Source organism: Hyperoodon ampullatus, assembly GCF_949752795.1.
Source record: "Hyperoodon ampullatus genome assembly, chromosome: X".
NCBI classification, from domain to species: Eukaryota; Metazoa; Chordata; class Mammalia; order Artiodactyla; family Ziphiidae; genus Hyperoodon; species Hyperoodon ampullatus.
In genome coordinates this window covers 17,619,729-17,643,657 of record NC_136913.1, presented here as the reverse complement: position 1 = coordinate 17,643,657, position 23,929 = coordinate 17,619,729, and the positions used below count along the sequence as shown (strand labels likewise).

The following is a 23,929-nucleotide window of genomic DNA, read 5'->3' as shown; positions in this document are numbered from 1 at the left end:
GAGGTCAAGGAGATTGCCAAAGGTCAGATTATTTTAGGGAGAAAGCTTGGCGCTCTCACCCTCTCCATCGAAAGTGGTGTGCTGGACAATGCTAGGGCGCCTTTCTGGACTAGTACACTCTTCCCTGCTTTGCTGATGGCCCCAGAACTCATCCATCTTTTCACCTGTAAAATATTCTCCCATGAACTTATTTCAGTACATCTCTGTAGGTGTTGAATGTGGCCGGAGGAAATCAGAGCAGGGGAAACGCTGCCCTTCTCGTGCTTTTCAGCCGAGGACGCAAAGTGGCTCTTTCTTTGCCACCCTTCCCCTTGTCCTGCGGGCAGGCCTCCTCCGGGATGCTTTCCTAGGCACGGTGCATTTCCTATTTTAAATCAGACCCTTAACCAAATACATGAAATGGCTGTGAAGCATGATAAAACTACTCTGATAACTGGCACGGAGACTTGGTTCTACTACCACAGGGGAAGGGCTAGAGCTCTTTTCCCCACGATGATACAGTGACCAGAGGGTTAAACAACTGCCACTCTTTGTAGTGGGGGGGCTCACTTTCCTGTGTTTGTTTTTGTTTGGGGGGGGCACCCTCTTTTCAGTTGAAAACCAGATGTACAATAACATTTACTAAGGTTTGGGGGAAAGAAAAGCCCACCGTGGATGGTCTCTTGTCTGAACACATCTATTTCTACCTTAACATCTTATATTCCAGTCCTTGTCATTTGATTATATACGATGAGAACACGTTCATTCTGATGATTTCATTCCTCCCTCCCAGCCTGGCATCCAGTCCAATAAAAGGAATTGAAGTTTGTTGAAGAGCTTATTTAGTCAGAGAGGGACTCTCTCCCGGTCCTATCTACACGGTAGGGAGAAATGAACTGGGCGGAGGTGGAAGGCTGCTTTCAGGAGTGGCCTGAGGGTTGCATCTGATTTCCCTGGTTCCACAGCTCAATGTGTTTAGAAGCAGTTTGGACCTGTGAAGCAGCTTACAGATCTCACAATTACACTTGCAAAACGAGTACTTGGCACCCTCCCTGTCCACTTGGTCCCTTGTCCTGGCTTGCACACTAATTGTGCTGCTCAGGCCAGAGCGCCTGGGTGGCTCATCTTGGCACTTGCTCCTCCTGGTCTCACCCTGCCCCCACCCCCAAGCCCAGCAGCGCCAGCCCCCGAGGATCCTGCCTTCCTGCCTCCCTGCCACTTCTGTCCCTGGCAGAGCCAGGCCCTGGTCTGCACCTCCAGGGCCTCCTCCCTCCTCCTTTCTCCAGCACCTTCCACAGAGCATGCTCCACAGGAGAGCCCTGGGCTGACCAATGGAAGGATGCTTTCCCCAGCTCCAGTTTCCACCTGCTGCATCCCTATCACCCTAGCCCCTGCCTTCTATCATCCCATAACAGCCTCTGCTTGTGTAACCTCTCTGTTCCAGTGAAGGGCTTTGGTAACTTTCTCTCCTTCATTGTAAGATCGGGCTAGATATCCAGCCACGTGGTCTGGCCACAGACCCTAAAGCCCTAAAGCCAACCTCACAGGGCAGCCGTGAGGATGTACTAAGATGCTGTGTATAAGTCCCTCTCGCAGGGAGGGGCCCATCACTGGTACCTGTAATCCTAGGAATTGTCAGTTTATCTCTGCTCTTTCTCTGACCTCAGAAATGGGAATGCAAGGGCTCTTGTGGCTGGGCCCAGTTTATAGCTGGGACTGGAATGCTGTGATATAAAGTGGGTAACAGTGGTAAAAAAATATATATATACCTAACTTGCTGACTTGCTGGCCTTGTTCACGTTGCTGTTCTCCATGAACTCTCCCAGGCTGTCCCCTTCTTACCTGTGCCTCCTCCCTAACTTGACCCAGACCATGTTCCCAATACCCAGGATGCCTCTGCTTACCCATGTAGCTGGTTTTCAATAGCTAATAATACAACCAGTCTAATTCATGCTGCATCATGTGCTTGGGCCCATTTTGAGCTTCTGGCTTAAAAAAAAAAGTCCCTTAGGCTCTATCATTTTGTTTTTATTATTGTCTTATATGATCTGTGAAATCAGGTCTCTTGTTATTCCTTGTACTTCTGCAGATTTTGACTTCCATTCTCATAAAATATCTGCCAGCCTTGATCTAGCATTCGAGTTTGTTGGAACCATCATGTTAAAATGACAAGTGCCACATGGGCTGCCACTCAGAGACACCAGGGTTTGAGTCCCAGCTCCACCGTTCCTAGCTGTGTGTCTTTGGGCATGTCACTTAACCCCTCTGAGACTCAGTTTCCTCAGCCCTAAAGCCAACCTCACAGGGCAGCCGTGAGGATGTACTAAGATGCTGTGTATAAGTGCCTCTCGCAGGGAGGGGCCCATCACTGGTACCTGTAATCCTAGGAATTGTCAGTTTATCTCTGCTCTTTCTCTGACCTCAGAAATGGGAATGCAAGGGCTCTTGTGGCTGGGCCCAGTTTTTAGCTGGGGCTGGAATGCTGTGATATAAAGTGGGTAACAGTGGTAAAAAATATATATACACCTAAAATAGGTAAGAATTTGCAGTGGGTAAGAATTCGCAATGGGTGAGATTTCAGCAAGAATTTGGAAAGAAAACATGCCATAAATATTTTGCCTGTTGAAGGTGGGAAGGATGGAATCTGAGTCTGTCAAACCCTGCTTTATAGAAAAGTCTTACTCTTGCTCTGAGTTTAGGTATCGCCCAGAAGTTCATTTAGATGACTGTGTGCTTTTCATATTGCAGAGTGAATAGTTTCGCCACAATTTGTTTAATATGCACCTTGATATGCCTCTGTATTGTATTATGAGTTGAGATGAAATAGCTCTTCTCTAAATTTGATGGCTTTTGCTGTAGACGTTCTTGATTTACCCCAAATTCTGATGGTGGTTTCATTTTATAGTCACTTAAGGTGGTTTTTTGCCCTGCTTTTATGAGCTGTGGCAGGAGTCACAGGGCAGACGTTGCCCTCATTTTTAGCCCTAGATTGTCACTTCGTATAGCTTTCTAGAAAATGAGTCATACACCTTTAGTGGGTGCCTATACGCCCTCCTCGATTCCTGAAATAATGCACAAGGGCCCAAACTATTTGTGTGTGTCCCTGGAAACTAGGATGAAATGTGGCAACCCGAATGGTTTCTTTTTTAGTTTATTTATAAAATAGAATTCTTGTGGATTTGGGAACATGTCCACGGGTGCAGAACACACCTGTGTTTAGCTTTTATTTCCAGTCACTCAGAAATAGCTCCTTTAAAAAAAAAATAGCTCCTTCGTCTGTGTTCCTGCCACCCCCATCCCTGCCTTCCTGATTTGTGCTCAGAGCGTGGTTGAAAGGGTTCAGAAGCCTCTGGGTCTGGTTTCCAACCTGAGAAGCTCCCTGGAGAAGGGGTCAGGCGAGGCTCTACTGTGAAGCATGCGCCTTGCCCTGACCACTGCCGCTTGGCGCAGAGCGAGCCCAGCTGTGCAGAGGGGCGATGTCCCTGCCCTTGGCCAACAGCCTCCTGGCCTCGGAGCAATGGCCCTTTCCTCCCAGCCCTGGGTAACCTAGGAGGAAGGGCTTCTCACGTGACCCCTCCGTAAACAAAGATCTTCGGGTATTTCTTATCAAAAGGCTCCCCTGAGTGGCTGTGTCTCTGACCCGTTACAAAGCCAACAGAAACCCCCATTTCTTCATGGTTATAAAGCCTATTTGACAACATGAAGGTAAACACAGAGAAAGGTAATGTTATTGACTAAAGTCACGGCGTGGTGGAGTCGGAAGGAAGGAGAAGGGGACAGCATTGATGTTTGGGGGAGAAAACCAATATATGCGCCTCTCAAGAAAGAGGGAACCCAGTGGAGTAGCTAAAGGTAGATGGTCACCACTACGAAAAAATACCAGCTAGGAATTTCGCCTTGTCTTAGGGATGTATCAAACCAGGGACCCCAAATGTCTGAGCTAGACCTGCTGCTGTGACAGCAGAGTTAGGACTGATACTAACTCACCAGCTTCCTCCAGCTCTCCCTCATCGTGTTTTCCTCCCTCCTTTCCCAGACAGTGGTTGAGCATTTAACTTAATAGTAATAGCTCCGGGCTTCCCTGGTGGCGCAGTGGTTAAGAATCCGCCTGCCAATGGAGGGGACACAGGTTCGAGCCCTGGTCCAGGAAGATCCCACATGCCGTGGAGCAACTAAGCCCATGCGCCACAACTACTGAGCCTGCGCTCTAGAGCCCGCGAGCCACAACTACTGAGCCCGCGCGCCTAGAGCCCGTGCTCTGCAGCAAGAGAAGCTACTACAATGAGAAGCCCATGCACCACAACAAAGACCCAACGCAGCCAAAAGTAAATAAATAAAATTAAAAAAAAATCTGAATCACTAAAAAACAAAATAGTAATAGCTCCTGCAGGACCAGAGCTTCCCAGCGCAGGACCCTTCTGAGCCACTGGCAGCAAGAGTCCGGAACCCCTCAGCACCCCGCCTTCTCCTCACGCATGCTCACAACAGCCCTGGGAGCTAGGCGGGACCATGGTGTTCGGTCCAGATGGCAAAGGAGGAACAGAGGCCCAGAGCGCGGAAGTGACTTTCCCAAGGGCCTCACAGTAATCAGCGGCCGAGCCAGGGCAGGGTCTCCTGACCCTGAACGTGGGGGCTGGCAGGGCGGGACTGCTCTGTTTCCTGTGGGGCTGTGGATGCTTGCGGTAGGTGCGGCTCAGTCACTCCCCGAGGTGACTCTTGTCTACTTATTGAGTCACGCTCTGTTGCTGGGTATATCTAGGGCAGGTGCCTGTGCAATTTTCTTTTTAAATTAATGACATTATCATTGTTTTATTAGGAAAACAGTATTACCACGCCATTCCCCCATCCATCTGTTTCCGACATTTTTGTGTCCATGTCTCTGACCTCGTAGGGTCAGGAGCATCCAGGACTTTCTGATTCCATTGTCACATCTACAGAAATGGAATGGTAGTGCAGAGGACATAATGAGCTCAGCTCAGGGCTACCATTGCTTCTTTTTGTGCCTAAAGCCCTCCTCTCCCACTTCTTTCTTCCCATGCCCAGCCTATTTTGCTTTCCTCTGTTCTTCTGGACCCAGGTTAGTTTTCTGCTTACTGTCACCATGAAAGAGAGAGAGAGGGGGAGAGGGAGAGAGGCGGGGGAGGGGGAGGGGGGAAAGAGAGAAAGAAAGAAAAGGCATCCCTAGCTCCTTCCTAAGTCATTCTGTGATGATATGTTCTTTTGTTTGTTCTAATGTTTATTTTCCCTTCCTGCCTCCCTCCCATTAATTTATTAATTGAAACATTTATTCATGAGAAAAATGTTTCCAGACTTCCTTGCTTCTCTCCCCACAGGAAAGTGGCTTTAGAAATCTCATGAAGGGTTCTCAGCTTGGTATAAGAAAGCTGATCAGCTATATAGATTGCTGGCCTTGACCCTTTCTCTCTCAACTGCTGAAGCTTTTAGCAGAGCTAAAGTGTAGGATTAAATGTGGTTTCAGGGATGAGGAGTAAATTAGCAGGTGTCACCCTGAAAATGATGACACACTGACAGACCCATTAGAAGGACATGTTTTATGAGTGAATGAAGAAGTTAAGTGTAGGTCTGGGATCATCTGGGTTTACACACATTTGAAAAATGTCAGCGTTCAGCAAATGAGTCATTTATGTCATAGGATGTATTTCTTGCAGTATAGCCTGTCTTGTTAGATGGCATATGTCCCTACTGGGGACAGCAGTCACAATATATCTCCTCCTCAGAGCATTAGAAATCCCAAGGAATACAGTTTGCTGCTGTTTTGTCTTCCTCTTTAAAGTAACCTGGACACCAGGACCGATGGGAAGATTCCTGACACCAGAAACACATTTGATCAAAACTCTTTCTCCTGGGACTTCCCTGGTGGTCCAGTGGTTAAGACTCCGCCTTCCAATGCAGGGGGTGTGGGTTCCACCCCTGGTCAGGGAGCTAAGATCCCACATGCCTTCGGGGCCAACAAACCAAAACATCAAACAGAAGCACTATTGTAACAAATTCAATAAAGACTTTAAAAATGGTCCACATCAAAAAATCTTTAAAAAAAACACAAAAAACCCAAATTCTTCCTCCTGAGCTTGTTTACCATCACAGAGACACAGTTTTAAATTAGATGAGGTTGGTGAAAGTAGGACTTGGCGGTGGGAGAACATTTCGCTTTAGTTTACCAGTAGACAGTCAAAACAGTGCCACCCAGAAATTTTGATGATTGCAGATTTCTCATAGACAGATGAGTTTGCAGTTGATGCAGATTCTCAGCTTTACATGCCTCCTCAAATTATATAAAACTGTCTAAAGGGACCCTGTGTTACTTCAGCCTAATTGTCATCTCTCTCCCAAGTGCTGTGCTTTAGTGGCAGGACATTAGTAATCCTTGATACAGCATCTTGGGATGTTTTTTTCCTGCAACACACAGAAAACTCTGCAGGTGTCTTAAGGAATTAGAGAAACTCTTTCTGCTTTCTCTCTCCACTCTTTCTATTTCTATTACTCTGAGAGGGCTGTTGTGAGGATTAAGTGAGATGTTGTGGCTGAAAGTGCTTTAGAAATAAAAAATTACAGCTATTGCTGTGTTAAGTTATGATCGGAAGAAGAAAAGACAAATGCCCATTGACTGGGAGTTCTCTCTTGGTATATTGAACTCTCCTGAAATTCAGGTCAGTACTTTCCCTGAAATGCCCCTGTATTATTTATTTTAACTTTTCTTCGGACGAAAGTAATTTATTATATTCAATAGTTGTGTACCCCCTATCTTCTTAAAGTATCTCAAAGGTCTTACATTCACATTTGCATTTTATTAAAATATACTTTTCTGAGATGGCATGGGATGCACTTTTAAGTAATACTTTAAAATTAAATAAGTAAAACTTACTCTTAGAGAATGAGAACAAAACAGATAAATACGAAGGAAAGTCAGAATCACCTGTGACTGCATCACCGTCAGATACCTCTCTTAATATTTGAGCTGTGTTCTCCCAGACTTTATACACACAGAGAGACACACACACACAATTACAGTTAAAAATAAAAATAAGGTCATATCATATACACTCTTCTGTTTACCCCCTTTGCCCCCAATATATCATGCCTATCTTTGGCAGCACAGTTAAATGGTTCCTTAGCATCCCAATGTATGGAGTACCACGATCCTCTTTTATATTTGGCTTGTTTCTGGTTTTTCCCTGTTTTACACTATGTTGCATGTAGTCATCACCTTGTTTGTAGATCTTCATGAACGTAATTATTTCTACCACTTTCTGCTACTTGTGTAACCTTGGGCGGGCTGCTCAGTCTCTCTGTGCCTTAGTTTGTTTCCACATCTGTGAAATGGGGATGATAACAGTACCTACCTCCTGATGTTGTAAAGATTAAGTGAGTTAAAGGAGGCAAAGCACTTGGAATGCCTGGCTCATAGTAAGTTCTGTATAAATGTTAGCATTTGTTATTATTTCCTGATGATCAATTGCTAAATGTATTGATGCTTCAGTGCCTTTTAAAGGCATTTAAGTGATGTTCTGAAAGATTGTGCCAATTTAGTCTCCCCCCAGGAGCCTATGAGAATGTTTCCCTATCCTTGTCATGCCCGGATATTATCATTCTTTCTAATCTCTGCTAATCTGATAGGCGTTTGCATTTTTTAAAATGATTACTCAAGTTGAAAATGTTATGTGCCATTTTCCAATTGATTTTTATAAAAATACTTTATATTCATGACATTAACCTGTCATCTTTCACATTACAAATGTTTTTTCTCAGTTTATGACTCATAGAGATATTTAAGAAAATATCATTAAAAGTAAATACCTTTTAGACTTAAAATTTCCCCATTTTATAGTTAACTACATGGTGCAGTAAAATTCATCCTTTTAGGAATAGTTTTACTTAAGGCTTTTATATTTTAGTCCTAGTTCGAAAGGGTAGCTGGCTATTAAATGCATTCCTTTTCTGCCTTCCTCAGGGCTTTCAGAGGTTCTATTTAAAGCTTCTGTCCTTACAGTATTTTCTTTATAGCGGCATTCAGAGAACCCCCGAGATTTGGCATGGATAAGGATCCTCATATCCTAGACCAGGGCTTCACAAACTTTCTCTGTAAAGGGTCAGAGAGAAAATATTTTATATTTTATGGGCCATATAGTATCTATCTCAACTATACAAAAGCAGTCATAGGTGTAAATGAATGGGTGTGGCTGAGTTCCAATAAAGCTTTATTTATGGACACTTAAATTTGAATTTCCTGTAATTTTCATATTCTTTGAAATACTATTCTTTTGATTTTTAAAAACCATTTGAAAATGTAAAAACTATTCTTAGCTTGAGGTCTGTACAGAAATAGGTAGCAGGCCAGATTTGACCCATGGGATGTAGTTTGCTAGCCCTTGAAATAGAATGTCTAGAAACAGACCCATAAAAATATAGGCAATTAATTTTCAACAGAGGTGCAAAGAAAATTTAAGAAAGAAAGGATAATCTTTTCAAGAAATGGTGCTGGTACAATTGAACATACCTAGACCAAAAAAAAAAAAAGCCCTAATCTAACACATTATACAAAAATTAACTCAAAATGGACCACAGATCTGTATAGAAAACATAAGACATTAAAAAGTTATTTATGAAAACATAGGAGAAGAGAGTTGTTAGACATGACACTAAAAGCACAATCCATGAAAGAGAGAACTGCTGCAGTGGACTTTGGCAAAATTAAAAACTTTTGCTCTGCAAAGATACTATTGAGAGAATGTTGTTGGTTGGTCTCTTTTTCTTATAAGGTCATCTGAGCCCCAGTGTTTAGTAAATAATTGCTTGATATGTAATTGCATGAATTTCAAGGACCTTGGTTTTGTTCTGAGTCTTCCTGGGAGTATACTTTGTAAGACAAGACCATGAATCTCCCATAGCAGAGCCGTCCCCTGCACCCCACCTCTGTACCCCTGTGCCACTTTCTCCCCAGGGTGGCGAACAAGTGCAGCCATATTCCACTAGTCAGGCCTGGATTTAGATGAGCTGCCTGAGAACTGAGATTTGACCTGGGAATTATATTTTTTCACTCACTGCACAGGCCTAGAAGCTAAATTTGCTGTGTATAGAGAAAAAGACTCCAAACAAATTTGCATGCCAAGGAATAAGCTTTCCTAAAAGAAAGACTTAAAAGAAATGTAGATTTGTCTCGTAAAAAAGGGAGATGGAAGGTAAGAATTCACCAATAGCTGCTTCAGCTGGCTTGGATGTTCTTGACCTTCATAATGATCATGGCTATGCCCTTCGCTTCTTATTCCTTCCTGATGCTTATTTGGGAAATGAAGATTCCTCCGCCCTCACCCTAACAGCCTTCTTTGTATCTCTTAGAGGTGGTGCAGGAGCTAAGAACAGCTCTTAAAACATAATGAAAGATGCTTTATCAATGCCACTGTGTTTGTAATGAAGCAAAATGATTTTGTATTATATCTACTATCCTTTTAACGGAAGAAAGGCATGTATTTGGATGCAGAATCAATATATTTCCCTAAACATAAATGAAAATGAAATCTCAGCTGTAGGATGGACAGCCTTGAGAGGTAAATTATGCCATTAGCCATAAGCTTTGGATGAGCTGAAGGCTCCATTAGAAACAGCTTCTAAAATTTAGCATTAAGTGGTCCTCTCAATGTAAATGACATAACAAGTAGAAAATGAGAAGTTTCTATGAAAACATATTGTTACATAATTTCACATTCTTGATTATATTTAAATGGACAAAAAAGTGCAAAAGTGCCACTTTGATGATTTGCATTTGGTGTATGACTTGTTCACCTGCCCTCCTATGTTAATGTCTCTGGTCATTCTTAAAGCCAGATTATAAGTACCCAGGAAAGGCCCTCCCTGCAAACATCTCCTTTTCACATGATTACTGATTTTTGAAGTAGCATTTAAGGGGGCAGAAAGTCTTTCATTCTACTATTAGAAAAAAAAAAGCTAAAAGCACAAACATTTCCTAAGACTTAGGACTGTATAAGCTGCAAATGAAATAACGAAATCAGTAAGCAGTTCTTATATATACGTTGTGACAAACCGTACGGCCATGTCCCACAACTCCAGGACATGCCCAATGTGAATGATGACCCTGGAGTTCGGCCAGTATGGCAGCATCTGTTGGGTGCTGTTCTCTGAAGAGGCTCCAGATAGAAACATCTTTTCTAAGAGGGAAACAGTCTATGAGCCCTGAGGCCTTTGGGGCTTCCGCTCTGGGTTGTCTCCTATTAAAGTCCCCTCAGGCCTCCCTGATTCCTGTCTGCCTGCCTCTCAAGATGCCTGTGAAAGCTCTGTTCTCTTTTGGGGGACTGAGATTGGGTTTCAACTTTTTTCTCATTTCTTAGTGACATCTGGACTCAAACGTTACTTCTGTAGCATTTCCTAACCCCTGTGCTCTGAGTGGGTTATAGGAGCATAGGATAGTGATCCCCTCAGCTCTCCTGAGTGGGTGGGAAGGGCCTTGGGTAGGTGGAAGACCCCCCACCCCCTCCCAGTTGATGGTGTCCAACAACGTCAGGCCTCCAGCAGCATGTCCTCAAAAGATTATCATTTTATAAGTGTGCCATTATCTGGAAAAGGTTGGGTGGCACTACCTTACTGCATTGTATTTAACTTTTCCATATAAAGATGTTTAACAGTAACTCTACTTTTCCTTAGGGAATATTCCGCCTTCCTTGTTAGAGAAGAGTGTATATGACTAGCAAAGGAAACTCCAGGATAATTAAAAACCCTTGTATGTGTCTTCATTTCAGAAATTCTTTCTGTAGGACCTCTTTTGGGAATTAGACCTTGAAATAGCTCAGACTTTTAAAGATAGAGCTTAAAGTTCTATTCTATCTAGAATAAAATAAATTCACTCTAATTAAAGAAACAATCTTTTAAAGTGAGAATATAACTTCTGGTTGTGGCCATGATGGAGTAAAGAGCATTAGATTTACCCTCCTGCCATAGACAACTTTAAAATTGGACAAAATACATGAACCAGCTGTTTTGAGGCATTGGACAATGCACAGCACAGGGATGTGATCCTTGAGAGAGGGAAGCATAAAGTGAGTTCCATGTCAACCCTGGCTTTTTGCCTGGGGGCACTTTCTAAATTGCAGCACAGGGCACTGGAGCCTAAACAGAGAGCAGAAGACTCATTGGATTGAATCAACGGAGACTGTAACTCACGGCTGCCGAGGTGGATGGAATTTTCAGGGCAGGGAATTGCAGAGGAGCACGAGCTGTGCAAAGAAAGAGCTCCAAACATCTATATATAAGGGTCCCCTGAGTCTTTGGCCAAATACTAGGCTGTGCATCAATAGGGCAAGACTCCACAAGACCCGGCCAAAAATAAGTATGGGGGAGGAAGGTGTGTGGGTGGGCTATGAGCTGAGTGGATATCCCAGAGGTCACCAGTGATAGGAGATGTTGGAGTTCTGGCCAAGCAGAATGGAAAAACTTTGTTGAACACACTTGGCATCCAATTGACAACTCAGAAAAGTTAGCCATAGGAATAGCACTACCCTAGACCCACCGTAAATGAAACGCAAAACCAAGCCTTGACAGGTCAAGCTGACCTGCAAGTAACATGCCCACCGTAAGGAAACTCCACACTCTTTCAAGGAAGACAACAAAATTCAGTCCTTCGACATTGTAGCGTGCAGTGCATGGCTGTTGAGAACATACAGTCACAAGTTACCAGATGTACGAAGAAGCAGGAAAATGTGAGGTATGGTATGGGTAGCTTGTAAAAGGCATGTGGTCATTTCTGAATACAGTGTTCAGGCATCACGACATGCTTTAATTAATATCGACATAACTAAAAGGAAGCTTGATTACGGTTTTTTGTGTGTTACTCATCCAATTTTTTTGTTACCAGTTATACAGTATGTAAAATGAGTAAGTCAGCAGTTAGTATAGCAAAGCCTGTAAGTTGTTGCCCAATAAAAAGTCAGGATTTTTTTTACAAGTAGACAATCTCTTTGAGGTCGTGACTTCCCAGTATCACAAAACAGTGAATGACTGCCTAAACCTCACCTATCCCAAATGTTGATATTTGGAATGTGACATCTTGTTGAGTGGGCTTGTCCCTGGGACGGTCTCCTCGGCTTCCCTCATTAACTGTGGTCTTCCAGGCATTTCTTCTGATGCTGAGATAGACCGTGGTTCTCTTTTTCTCCTGTTACCTCATAAACTGTGATGTTGACGAGCCTGCTAGAGTAACTGCCTTATGGGATGCTGGAAATTCTGAGCAGAAATCCCAGCTCTGCAGAATGATTGCATCTCTTGAGGAGGTGTTAACATGCAGAAGTAGATCTGAGTGCTCATGGGCTTTGGCTTCCATGGAGCTTCCTCTCAACAGCCCCCCTGAAACTCCATGCAGAAGGTGTTCATTAATAAATATTAAACAGCACTTTTCATACTGCTCGTGGGATGTTGAGGGTGTGAGACCCCCCTCGGGGCACTCAGAGGCTCACTTGACAGCCATACCGAAGTCAAACAACACTCACTTTCTCCTCTAATGATATTTCAGTCATCAGAGAAGGTCTTGAAAAACAGCCATGCTGGATAATTTCTGGGAAATCGGTACTAGGGAGTGTGGGGACAGCTGACCACCAGGGGAAGTGACCAAGCAGAGTGCTTTTCTTTTTCAAGAGGACCAGCTGGTGAACCCATCATTTGGGGGTTTGCTATGGCGAATTCTGAGCTATACGTTCCTGTCCAAACTCAAACAGGGCACTTATGATGTCTTAGAAAATGTGACCTACCTTTTAAAGGTACTTTTTAAGTTGTTACCACAATTATGAACAAATATTCAGTACAGACCAACAGGTAAGCCTGATTGGATAGATGAAGCTTTCTTGTATAGCTAATCTAGACCTGCCTTTTCCTCGTTCAACTTGACGTCACTTCGGATGTTTGGAAATTGCGGGAAGTAGATTAGTATTGTGGGGGCAGATTGGGCCATCCATTGATTCATCCATTCAGCCAACGTGTATTCATAATCAATATTTTCCAGGCACTGTGCTAGGTATTTGGTGGATACAGAGATATAAATAAAAGATCCTTTGTTTTCAAGGAGCTTACCATTTTTGAGAACCTTTCTACTCAAAGTGTGGTCCAGTAGCATTGACATCACCTGGGAACCTGTTAGAAATGCTGAATCTCTGACCAGCCCCAGACCTAGTGAATCTGAATTGTCATTTTCACATGATCCCCAAGTGGATAGTATACACATTAACATTTGAGAAGCACTGGTCTAAATCATTGATTCTCAACCTGCACGTTGGAAGGACCTAGGGACCTTTCAAACGCACTGATTTCTCGGTCTCACCCCCCCCACACCCAAGGAATTGTAATTTAATTGGTGTGGGGATAAAGTGGCAGATTCCAAGGTTGGAACTCAGTTTATCCGTGGTGTGTCTGGAGGAGAAACAAACAGGACTAGTATTGCAATGGAGCTTATTACTGATCCATCCATCTTGTTCCTGGATGAGCCCACAACTGGCTTAGATTCAAGCACAGCAAATGCTGTCCTTTTGCTTCTGAAGAGGATGTCTAAATAAGGAAGGACAATCATTTTCTCCATTCATCAGCCTCGTTATTCCATCTTCAAGTTCTTTGATAGACTTACCTGTTGGCCTCAGAAAGATTGATGTTCCACAGGCCTGCTCAGGAGGCCTTGGGTTACTTTCCATCCACTGGTTACCACTGTGAGCCCTATAATAACCCTGCAGACTTCTTCCTGGATGTCATTAATAGAGACTCCTGTGCTGTGGTGTTAAACAGAGAAGACACAGATGGTGAAGCCAAGGAGACTGAAGAGCCTTCCAAGAAAGATACTCCGCTCATAGGAAAATTAACTGAGTTTTATGCCAAGTCCTCCTTCTTCAAGGAAACAAAAGTTGAGTTAGGTCAACTCTCGGGGGGTCAGAAGAAGAATATCTCAGTCTACAAGGAGATCATCTATGCCACCTCCTTCTGTCATCAGCTCAGGTGGATTTCCAGGCGTTCATTCAAAAACTTACTGGGTAATCCCCAGGCTTCTATAGTTCAGGTAATTGTAACAATCATCCTGGGATTGGTTATAGGTGCCATTTTGTACGATCTAAAAACTGATCCTACAGGAATGCAGAACAGAGCCGGGGTGCTCTTCTTCCTGACCACCAGCCAGTGTTTCAGCATGTGTCGGCCGTGGAGCTCCTGCTGGTCGAGAAGAAGCTCTTCATACATCAATATATCAGTGGATACTACAGAGTGTCATCTTACTTCTTTGGAAAACTGTTATCTGATTTACTCCCCATGAGGATGTTACCAAGTATTTTATTTACTAGTATAACATACTTCCTGTTAGGATTGAAACTACAGGTGGAGGCCTTCTTCATCATGATGTTTACCGTGATGATGGTAGCTTATTCAGCCAGTTCAATGGCACTGGCCATAGCAGCAGGTCAGAGCATGGTATCCATAGCAACACTTCTCATGACCATCTCTTTTGTGTTTATGATGATATTTTCAGGGCTGTTGGTAAATCTCAGAACCGTTGTGCCTTGGCTCTCGTGGCTTCAGTACTTCAGCATTCCTCGATATGGCTTTGCGGCTTTGCAGCATAATGAATTTCTGGGACACAACTTCTGGACAGGACTCAATGTAACAACAAACAGTACCTATAGCTATGCAATATGTACTGGCGAAGAATTTCTGGAAAACCAGGGCATCGATCTCTCACCTTGGGGCCTGTGGAGGAATCACGTAGCCTTGGCATGCGTGATTGTTATCTTCCTTACAGTTGCCTACCTGAAATTATTATTCCTTAAAAATTTTTCCTAAATGTCTCTTTAATTTACATGATTTACCCCACATTAAAAAGGGAGCATCTTGATTTCAGTAAAAAAAAAAAAAAAAAGCCCAAAGTGATTCTAAATGTGCAGCCAGTTTTGAGAAACACTGGTCTAAGATGTTGCTTTGCACTCTTGACAAAATGGAGCCCCAAATGAGGTCGCAGCTGGGTTTTGCAATTTACAAGACAAGTGGCAAGTTTGTCTTTCCTAAAGATTTAAAGTGCCTAGACGGGAGGCAGACACAGCAGAGCTCACAGGTGACTCCCTGCCGCCAGGTTGGATGTCAGGGAGCGGCTCTCAGCTGACCCCCAGTGCGAGAGCTGTGCGCAGTGGTGGGGTGCTTCCGCCACGCTCCCCAGGGCCTCTGTGGCAGGATGGAGCGGACTAAGGCCTGACATTGAGGTCTGGGCCGGGCTTCCCTCCTCAGACACACCCTGGGGGCTTCACATCCCTCCCCTGAGCCCTCCAAGTGTGTGAGCTGCTGCCAGGGGGTTTCACCGGAAGATGGTGCTGAGTCACATGACAGCTGTATGTGTGCTTAATTAAGACACTTTCCTGGCCTCATTACCCCCTAAGGTCTCTGGGACCAGACCCTAGAATCACAGTAATGACGACAAACCAGCAGCAGTTGTGTTGCTCTTTACACCTCAAACATCTTCTCCTGTGTATCAAGAAACTGAGACCCAGAGTTTTGTTTGTTTGTTTGTTTTTTGCAGTACGCGGGCCTCTCACTGTTGTGGCCTCTCCCATTGCGGAGCACAGGCTCCGGACGTGCAGGCTCAGCGGCCATGGCTCACGGGCCCAGCCGCTCCGTGGCATGTGGGATCTTCCCGGACCGGGGCACGAACCCGTGTCCCCTGCATCGGCAGGCGGACTCTCAACCACTGCGCCACCAGGGAAGCCCGAGACCCAGGGTTTTTATCAGTAGTGGACCACTTAAATATCAGATGGCCCAAGTTCGCTCTCCTCCTCCTCTCTCTGAGACATCTTGGCTAACCCAAGATCGTGCAGAACATAGAGGTTGGAGTACTGCACACCTAAGGCTCTGTTTATTCATTCCTTAAAAGGAAAAACATTATTTGTATTTTACAAGGAAAAATATATTTTACGCTAATATCTGCCTGGTGACGAGGCATAGAGAAACCATTCTGACCATTTTGAGGGCTTACTCATAGAAGAGTGAACATTCTGTGTCAGAAATATAATTCTTTCCATACTGTTTGACTCTTGATAAAGGCCGAAGTCTACTTTCCTCTGCTTACATGTGAATAGATCTTATTTCTAATCATCATTGTTCTGGAAACTTTCATCTACCTGCTGATCTTTTACTCTTTCCCACTGCAAACTCCTGCCTCATTTAAAGGCCATCCCCTCACCTGCAGACGCTGCCCTTTCCTCATCCTTATTGGAATCTCAAAATCCACTAGGGTAGATCTTGGCATAACCATCGTGGGTTATGCCTGTGGTATAATTATTAATAGTGTCCCAGGTTTGGAAATAAATTATATGGTCACCCTAAAAATCTTCCAGTATTTTGCCAACACTGCCTCTCCCCTTAGTGGTCACCTACTGCCTCATTGTCCTGCCTTCACCCACCTCCTGCCATCCTCCTTGGGGACATTAACTCCATCCTGATGATGTTCTGGCCTCACAAATCATTGACTGTCCATTCTCCCCCCGTCACTCATGGTTGCCATCTTGCCTCACCCCTCACATCACTCTTCAGTAGAGGTTGGTTGGAACCTCCTGGGAGCCAAATATTGCCTTCACTCTAAGTGCCAATTCTTGAATGATCTCTTCTATGACCCCAGCTTCCCACTCTCCCTCTTCCCTTCCTTCACACTTGGTGGTCCCACCCTTGACCTTTCTCATTACCTTGATTCTTGCCCTCGTTCTCTCCTTTCAGGCTGCCTGGTTTCTCTTGGTCCCAGTTGTTGTTAATCCAGCCTAGCACTCCTGCCAGTGTTTCGGTGCCATGTTGGCTCATTGTGTCTGCCTCTCCCATTAGGCTCTGAGCTTGGGAGCCCCATAAGGACATGATGATTTTCTTTTTCCCCCTGAATTCCTCTCCTATCCTGCATGTTTTAGGTCCTCATTAAATACATTGAATTTGCTGTCCTTTCACACTTCTGGAAGCAGAGCCCTCATACAAATAATTCTCTCTTCATCTCTGCCGCCAAAAGCCTAGTTCTTCTGTCTGGTTTGTTAAAGATGACTTATTTTCATTTCTCATTTTGCTGTCAGAATTCTTCCTGCTTCCCTTAAATTAGCTTCTATTGCTAGTGGAAAAAAAGTCTCAGTTCTCTAAATCTCTGTCCCACTCCAGGCATCTTGACCCTGTGGCTATTTTCTGTTCTGCAGCAGACTCCCCTTCACTTTTCTTAGTATTCTAAGTCACGCTGTCAGTTTTCTTTTTTCAACATACTTATCTCATCCGTGAGCTTTGTATTTGTTCTTTTACCAGTCAGAACAATTAGACATACTGTGTTCTATCTTCATGCTTTCCCTCTCTTACCTTGAATTACACAATGATTAGCACTGTTAATGTTTTCCTTAAAAAGCAGAACATAGATGAGCCGTTCGAGCTATTCACCACTGATGGGAGGTATAGTAAATGTAATGTCACATGCATTGTTTTCCCCTGTAGGCGTGCATAAGTTCTGAAGTTATTCTGGATACGCTTTTGTTTATTAAAATTTCCTTTGTTGTTTTTCTCGCATATGAAGCAGGAGGCTTCATTACAGTGGTTCTTGGGTTACTGATTGCGTAAGGCTAATGGGAAGCATAGCCTTGAACCATTTAGAAAGTTTGAAAGAAAGCCTTCAAAAGAAATATAGCACTAAACAATATTTGAGTGCCTTTTATGGACATAATTCTGTATTAGATGATCTGAAATGAATGTGGAGAAAAGTCCACTCCTCACATAAGCAAACCCTTCACACATGAAAAGATTTAAGATTATTTGAAAAGCTGTTAATGATTCTCTCCTCTTTGGTACTAGATCTCATGGTTGATACCTGTTATCAAAAAAGGACCTTGTATGTTATGTGTGTGCCTGCGTGCATGTGTGTGTTTCACACAAATCTCTAAGCTCCCTGGAATTAGGGATCATGTTTTTTTGCATGTTTAATGTTTGGTGCCTACAGAATTAATTTAAATATACTTTACATATAATAGTTGTTTGTTGAATGGGATACCATGAAATGCAAATTAACACAGTTCTGAGTGTCAGAGAAAAGGTAAAGCTTCCATTATAGTCACTTTCCTAAAGGTGAGTTTCAAGTTGGGCTTTGAAGATGAGAGGGACTTGTCCAGAAAAAGAAGAGGAAAAAAAATTATGCCAGGCATTTCCTCAGAAACAGAGGCTCTGGATTGAAAGGCTTAATTTCTAAGGATTAGGAGTAAAGAAATTCCACCCCCTCCTGCTTTGTAAGTTTTTCTGATATCGTTGATGCCATAACAGTTTCTCAGGGATGGAAGAATGTCAGAAGTCATCAGATTCTGCCACCACCACCCATGTTCATGAGTCCCTTCTTAGGGACTACTGCTAGATTGTTTAGGGCGTGACGTGACGTGGGCAGGACCAGAATACTTACCTGGGCTCCTCATTGGCACTTTCCAGGAAACATAAGCATTCTTTCATATTGTAAGTCTCCTGAACCTTGATTTGTTCTGAGTAGATCTGAACTTGATGCTTCAGGTGTCTTTGTCTTTTGGTGTTGGTTGGGACTAGAATTTATAGTGTGATTAAGGACTCAGGTCAGTCTATCCTTATAACAGATACCACCAGGGTGAAAGATGATGCTGAGCATTTACTTCTCACCTGAGGTGGCCCTGTGTTAACTTATATAGAATCTTCACAGGCTTGGGTAGATGCAGGCTATCTTGTCCTGCAGTAATCCTGGTCTTGGGCTGTGGGAGATCACAGAATTCAGGGTTAGAAAGAGTCTTCTTTGATTCCAGAAATATTTATTATATTGTGCATTGGGCTGGGGGTATAATGGTGAACAATTCAGATGTGTTTCTCTTTTTGCTGGAGTGGATGCTCTAGGAAGGCACATAGTGAGTCACGTAAGCCAGGGCCTTCAGAGGCCTATCACCAGGCCCTAGGCCAGCTGCACATCTGCTGCTTGAGGCCTCCTCACCCCTTCCCCAGCCCCATTGGTATTGTGGAGGGCCACGAGTGCATCTCCGTGGGCCCTGAGCAGGAATTCCTCACTTTCCTGAGCATTTATTTTCAAAGTCCTCTGTGTTACTAGCATTTTTTGGAAAGCCTTTGCTCATTTCAGGCTTTAGCTGGAAATTGTTGACCACAGTCTGAGAATTGGGTTTTTACTCAAGGACCTGTACTTGACAGTGGTGTGTATGTTGTACATACACTGGGAAGGAAGAAATGCCCAAGTGAGGAGGTTTACAGCAGGACAAGTGGGTCTTGGATTGGGGTGGGAGAAGTGGAGTTGGACCCAGAGGACAAATGCGAGATATAGTATCAGACTAGAGCAAATCAAACTTCCAAGCAGTTTGGGATGGGGAAAAATAGAGGTGGCTCTGTGGCATGAGGTTGAATGCCTGGGAGAACCATGAGGCCATTAGGCTCAGGATGGAAGCTTGCAGAGGCTGAGCTCTCACTCTCTCCCTAGCACTTGGCACAGAGTAGGTGCTCAATAAACTTTTGACAAGTGAATGAACAGAATAGGGATTATTCAAAGGGAAGCAGTTTTAATCTGGAAGAATGAAGAGATTTATTCATTCATTTAGTAAGCAAACATTAAGTTCTGTAAGGTGGGGGGAAGGGCTCTTCATGATGACAACTGTGCCCCATCAGCACAGAAAGGAGAGGGTACATTAATGAGCTTGCATAGAGTGTGAGTTTTCTTACGCTTGGCTGCCTGTTGCAAAGCCCTTCTTAATTTCGACAAGCTTTGTGACAGGCTAATCAGAGAGAACATTTGTGTGTGTGATGTTTTCTAACCCACGTTTTCAGTTAATGAAATAATTTTATTTCAGTAAAATTAAAATGAAGAAAATACATATCCTCCTATCTTTGAGGGAAAAACAAAAGATCTTATTGATCTTAAGGCATCTAAAAGCAACACCGGGTTTTGAGTCCCAGCGGACAGCTCTAGCGCACTTAAGCTTTTGTTCTCCCATCCGACTTTGGGGTTTGTGCTGACTTAGTCTTAGTAACCGTTGATAGCAGCCTCAAGGAAAGCTCCTCCATCTCTCAAGAAAGGGTGTCAGAGCTCCCTGTAGGGTGCTTACCCCGTTTCTCACTCTGCTCTCCTGTTTCCTAGGACTGCATCGACGTAGGCTGGTGGGAAGGAGAGCTCAATGGCAGACGCGGAGTGTTCCCTGACAACTTCGTGAAGTTACTTCCGCCGGACTTTGAAAAGGAGGGGAATGTAAGTCTCCGTGCCTTGGATCTCAATGTGCTGCCTGCTGTCAGAATTGTGGCTTCCATGACGGGACTGGGGATGTGGGGTGGGGAAGTTTATTGTTGAAGAGCCCTGGCGTTTTAGTTTCTTTGTTTTTTTTTTCTTAATCAATTTATTTTATTTTATTTACTCTTGGCTGCGTTGGGTCTTCGTTGCTGCACGCAGGCTTTCTCTAGTTGTGGCGAGTGGGGGCTTCTCTTGTTGCGGAGCACGGGCTCTAGGCATGTGGGCTCAGTAGTTGTGGCTCGCGGGCTCTAGAGCGCAGGCTCAGTAGTTGTGGCACACGGGCTTAGTTGCTCCACGGCATGTGGGATCTTCCCGGACAAGGGCTCGAACCTGTGTCCCCTGCATTGGCAGGTGGAATCTTAACCACTGCGCCACCAGGGAAGCCCCAGCATTTTAGTTTGATGGACCCGGGTTCTGAGCCCTCGGCTGCCCCATACCTGATATGTGTGAACAAGTCCGTTAACTTCCACAAGCCCCAGTTTCCTCATCAGTGTGCCTTATTCTAAGGGTTGTTGTGTGACTAAACAAGATAATGTGGGTAAAGCACTTGGTGCAGTACCTGGAACGTCTAAGCAGCCAAATAAACAGCAAGAACCATTAGGTGCTCCATTAGTAAGTGGATGGCCTGCATCCTGCATAGCATGTCCTTGGGGGTAAAGTGGCCAATATTGTGGAAGTGGCTGAAAAGCACGTTGTTAAGCTGAGGATACAGGGTGAGGCCTACTAATCTTCCTAACTGTGTGTGTGTGTGTGTGTGTGTGTGTGTGTGTGTGTGTGTGTGTGTGTGCATGTGGACATGAATACACATGCATGCCCGTGCCCATGTGTGTGTGTGTTTATATATATATATATATATATATATATATATATATATATATATATATATATATATATATATATATACACCTCTGATCTGTGCTTTCTTTCTTTGTGGGAACCCATTTTACAATGCTGTGGTTTAAATGAGCCAGTCCATCTTTGTTTGCCTCACTCCAGGCGTATTGTTTCTCTGATAACAATGTAACAAAAAATCTTGAAAAGTTAGAAGCACTTTACATTCTAAGGGGGCAGCAGTTTGGTCTTTTCCAACCAGTTCTACACCTCAGGGCTCTTTGGTCAGGCTTTCATGTGACTTCTGCCCACCTTTCCCAGCCTGCATTCTATTCATGCCCATGGTGGCTCTATTACTGGACCATGAACCTTGACCCATCACCATTCCCATGGAGCTGAGGTTTGGGAAAGGTAACTACAATACTGGTGGATTGGTTGCCAAGGATACTAAACAGCATTGATGGTGTATGCACTGCTTAGATGAATGGATATGATTGTTCAAGGAGCCAGATGGTGTAGGTACCCACCAAGATTATGGCCTGTAGATTGGTTTGAAGCCAAGGGCCACACCTTTTAGGCTTTTTGATAGCTTTCTTTCTTGTATTGTTTAGCTGAAGGATGCTCTGTTCCATATCTGTTATTCTCTCTAGGAATTAAGTTTGAGGTTCAGAGAATCTATATTCTGCTTCCCAGTGTTCTCTAGATCATTGAGACTTACTGCTGATCCATGGACCACACTTTATCAGCATCACCTGGAGCTTGTTAGAAGTGCTCGGACCCCACCCTAGACCTGGTGCCTCAGAACCTGCATTTTATCAAGATCCTCAGATGATCTGTTTACACGTTACAGTTTGGGAAGCTCTAGTGTAGATACAGGTATCTGTCTAAGTGATGACAACCCCACCTTCTAGTTTCCAGCCATATTTTTGGAGGAGAATAAATCCACAGAACAGAGAAGGGCTCACCATTCAGTAAAGACATTTTCCACCAAGCAAAATCATTTGACCCATTTTTGTTGATAATGATTGCCATGGTGGGTTATCAGCTGACAGAATTCATCCTCGAGAAAAACAGATGCTAGCTCTTAGTAATGACTATATAGTAAATGTTTAAAACAGTAAGACACAGGAATGAGGTTTGGCAAACATTTATGGAGTGCGGTGGTTGTGACTCTAGGCTGCGGCATTGAATAGACTTGGACTTGAATCCTGGCCCTGTCACTTAGCTGTTCTGTTCAAGGTCAACTCATTGAATGTTTCCTCAGTACACTCAGCCCTCGGTATCTGCGGGTTCTGCATCTGTGGATTCAATCAACCTTGGGTCAAAAATACTAAAAAAATATACTTCAGGAAGTTCCTAAAAGTAAAACTTGAATTTCTTGAATTTGCTGTGCAATGACAACTATTAACGTAGCATTTACATTGTATTTGCAACCATTTATATAGCACTGACCTTGTATTAGGTATTATAAGTAATCTAGAGATGACTTAAAGTATAGGGGAGGATGTGCATAGGTTATATGCAAATACTTTCCCATTTTATATGAGGGACTTGAACATCTGTGGAATTTGTTGTCTGCGGGGGGTACTGGAAGCAAATCTCCCACAAATACTGCATAACGACTGTGTCCTCATCTATAAAATTGCAAGAATAATCATACCTACCTTGTTAAACTGTTGAGAAGATTAACTGAGATGATGCATATGAATTCCTTAGCACAGCGCCTGATCCTTTGCAAACGCCCCATACGTGTTAACTATTCTGGTCTTTGTAATAATGACTATTAGCACAAATTTCAGCTGGAAGGCTCCAGCTAAAACTGTTCAGTAATGATAGAAATCTGACTGTAGTTCATCAGATCAGCACGGAGTTATCTTGGTGTCTTGGTGAGCTTCCCTGGGGATCCAAATGCATCTAAGAACTTTGATGAATAGCCTTTAAAAAGAAATCAAGTGCCTTATAATATATATTTGCAGAGACAAGCAAGTACAGGATGGCATAACCTTCATGTCATTTTGCATATTTGGGAGGGGGGCAGATCTGCTGCCTGACAGTGATGTTTTATGTTTATTCATGCATTCACTTGGTATCTATCGGGTCCCTTCTTTGGGCTGGCTGCCGTGCTGGTTGATGGGAAGTGAAGAGCACACACATGGTCACTGTCCTTGTGGGCTTAGTGTTGGGCAGCAGGGGGCCACCCAGACTACCAGCTTCACCCTTCTCCCTCATCTTTACAAGCCTGGTAAAAAAGTGTTCACATCCAAAGCATTTGGATACCAAGACCTTCATGGTGATGCCTCTCCCTTTGGCCAAGGCATCTTAGCAAGCACGCCCTCCTACCAGACATTTGCTGCCTTCTTGGCCCTGATGGAAGTAGTATGATTTTGAAGGCTGAGGTAAAATCTGGATAATTCTTTTAACAAATGGGCAAAGCCTGTGGTTGCCTACGTTGTAGCACCCTGCCTTCTAGTCCCCAGCCATATTTCAGGGGGGCAATAAATCCACTCAAGTGAGAGAGACTCCATGGCATACTCTTCTAGAAGCTCTGCTCTGTTACATAAGGTATTACAGGAGGACTCCCGCTGAGAGAGTGAAGTTGTTAGTGATGAGTGGACTCGTCTTGGTTTGCTCACTGAGGCATGCATGCTCTTTGGGGCCCATGGGCATCTTTCCCACCCCAGACAAGCAATCACCATCTCTTTGGTAGGTCTTTTAACCTTGTTCCTAAGAAGCAGAAAACTTAGTTTTAGGGAAACAGTAGTTATACCTGTCAGACAAAGTAATACCTACAGCTGAGAAGCGACTGTATAATGTGACGTTCAGCTTTTAGCAGAT

The 23,929-nt window shown here is 43.8% G+C and overlaps 1 protein-coding gene and 1 pseudogene across 7 annotated transcripts in view; both read left to right on the top strand.

The window, feature by feature from the left end:
- Nucleotides 1-23,929, top strand: part of SH3KBP1 (SH3 domain containing kinase binding protein 1) — a gene marked incomplete at its 5' end in the record, with an annotated part of 262,811 nt that overhangs the window by 172,103 nt on the left and 66,779 nt on the right. For all 6 annotated transcript variants that reach the window (XM_079726907.1, XM_079726911.1, XM_079726910.1 and 3 more), the window contains one exon: nucleotides 20,117-20,224. In XM_079726907.1, the coding sequence (XP_079583033.1) occupies nucleotides 20,117-20,224 (108 nt within the window). The remainder of the gene's footprint in view (nucleotides 1-20,116; nucleotides 20,225-23,929) is intronic.
- LOC307069040 (broad substrate specificity ATP-binding cassette transporter ABCG2-like) lies at nucleotides 13,350-14,811 on the top strand (annotated as a pseudogene). The gene has a single exon. The product of its transcript is annotated as a broad substrate specificity ATP-binding cassette transporter ABCG2-like (transcript).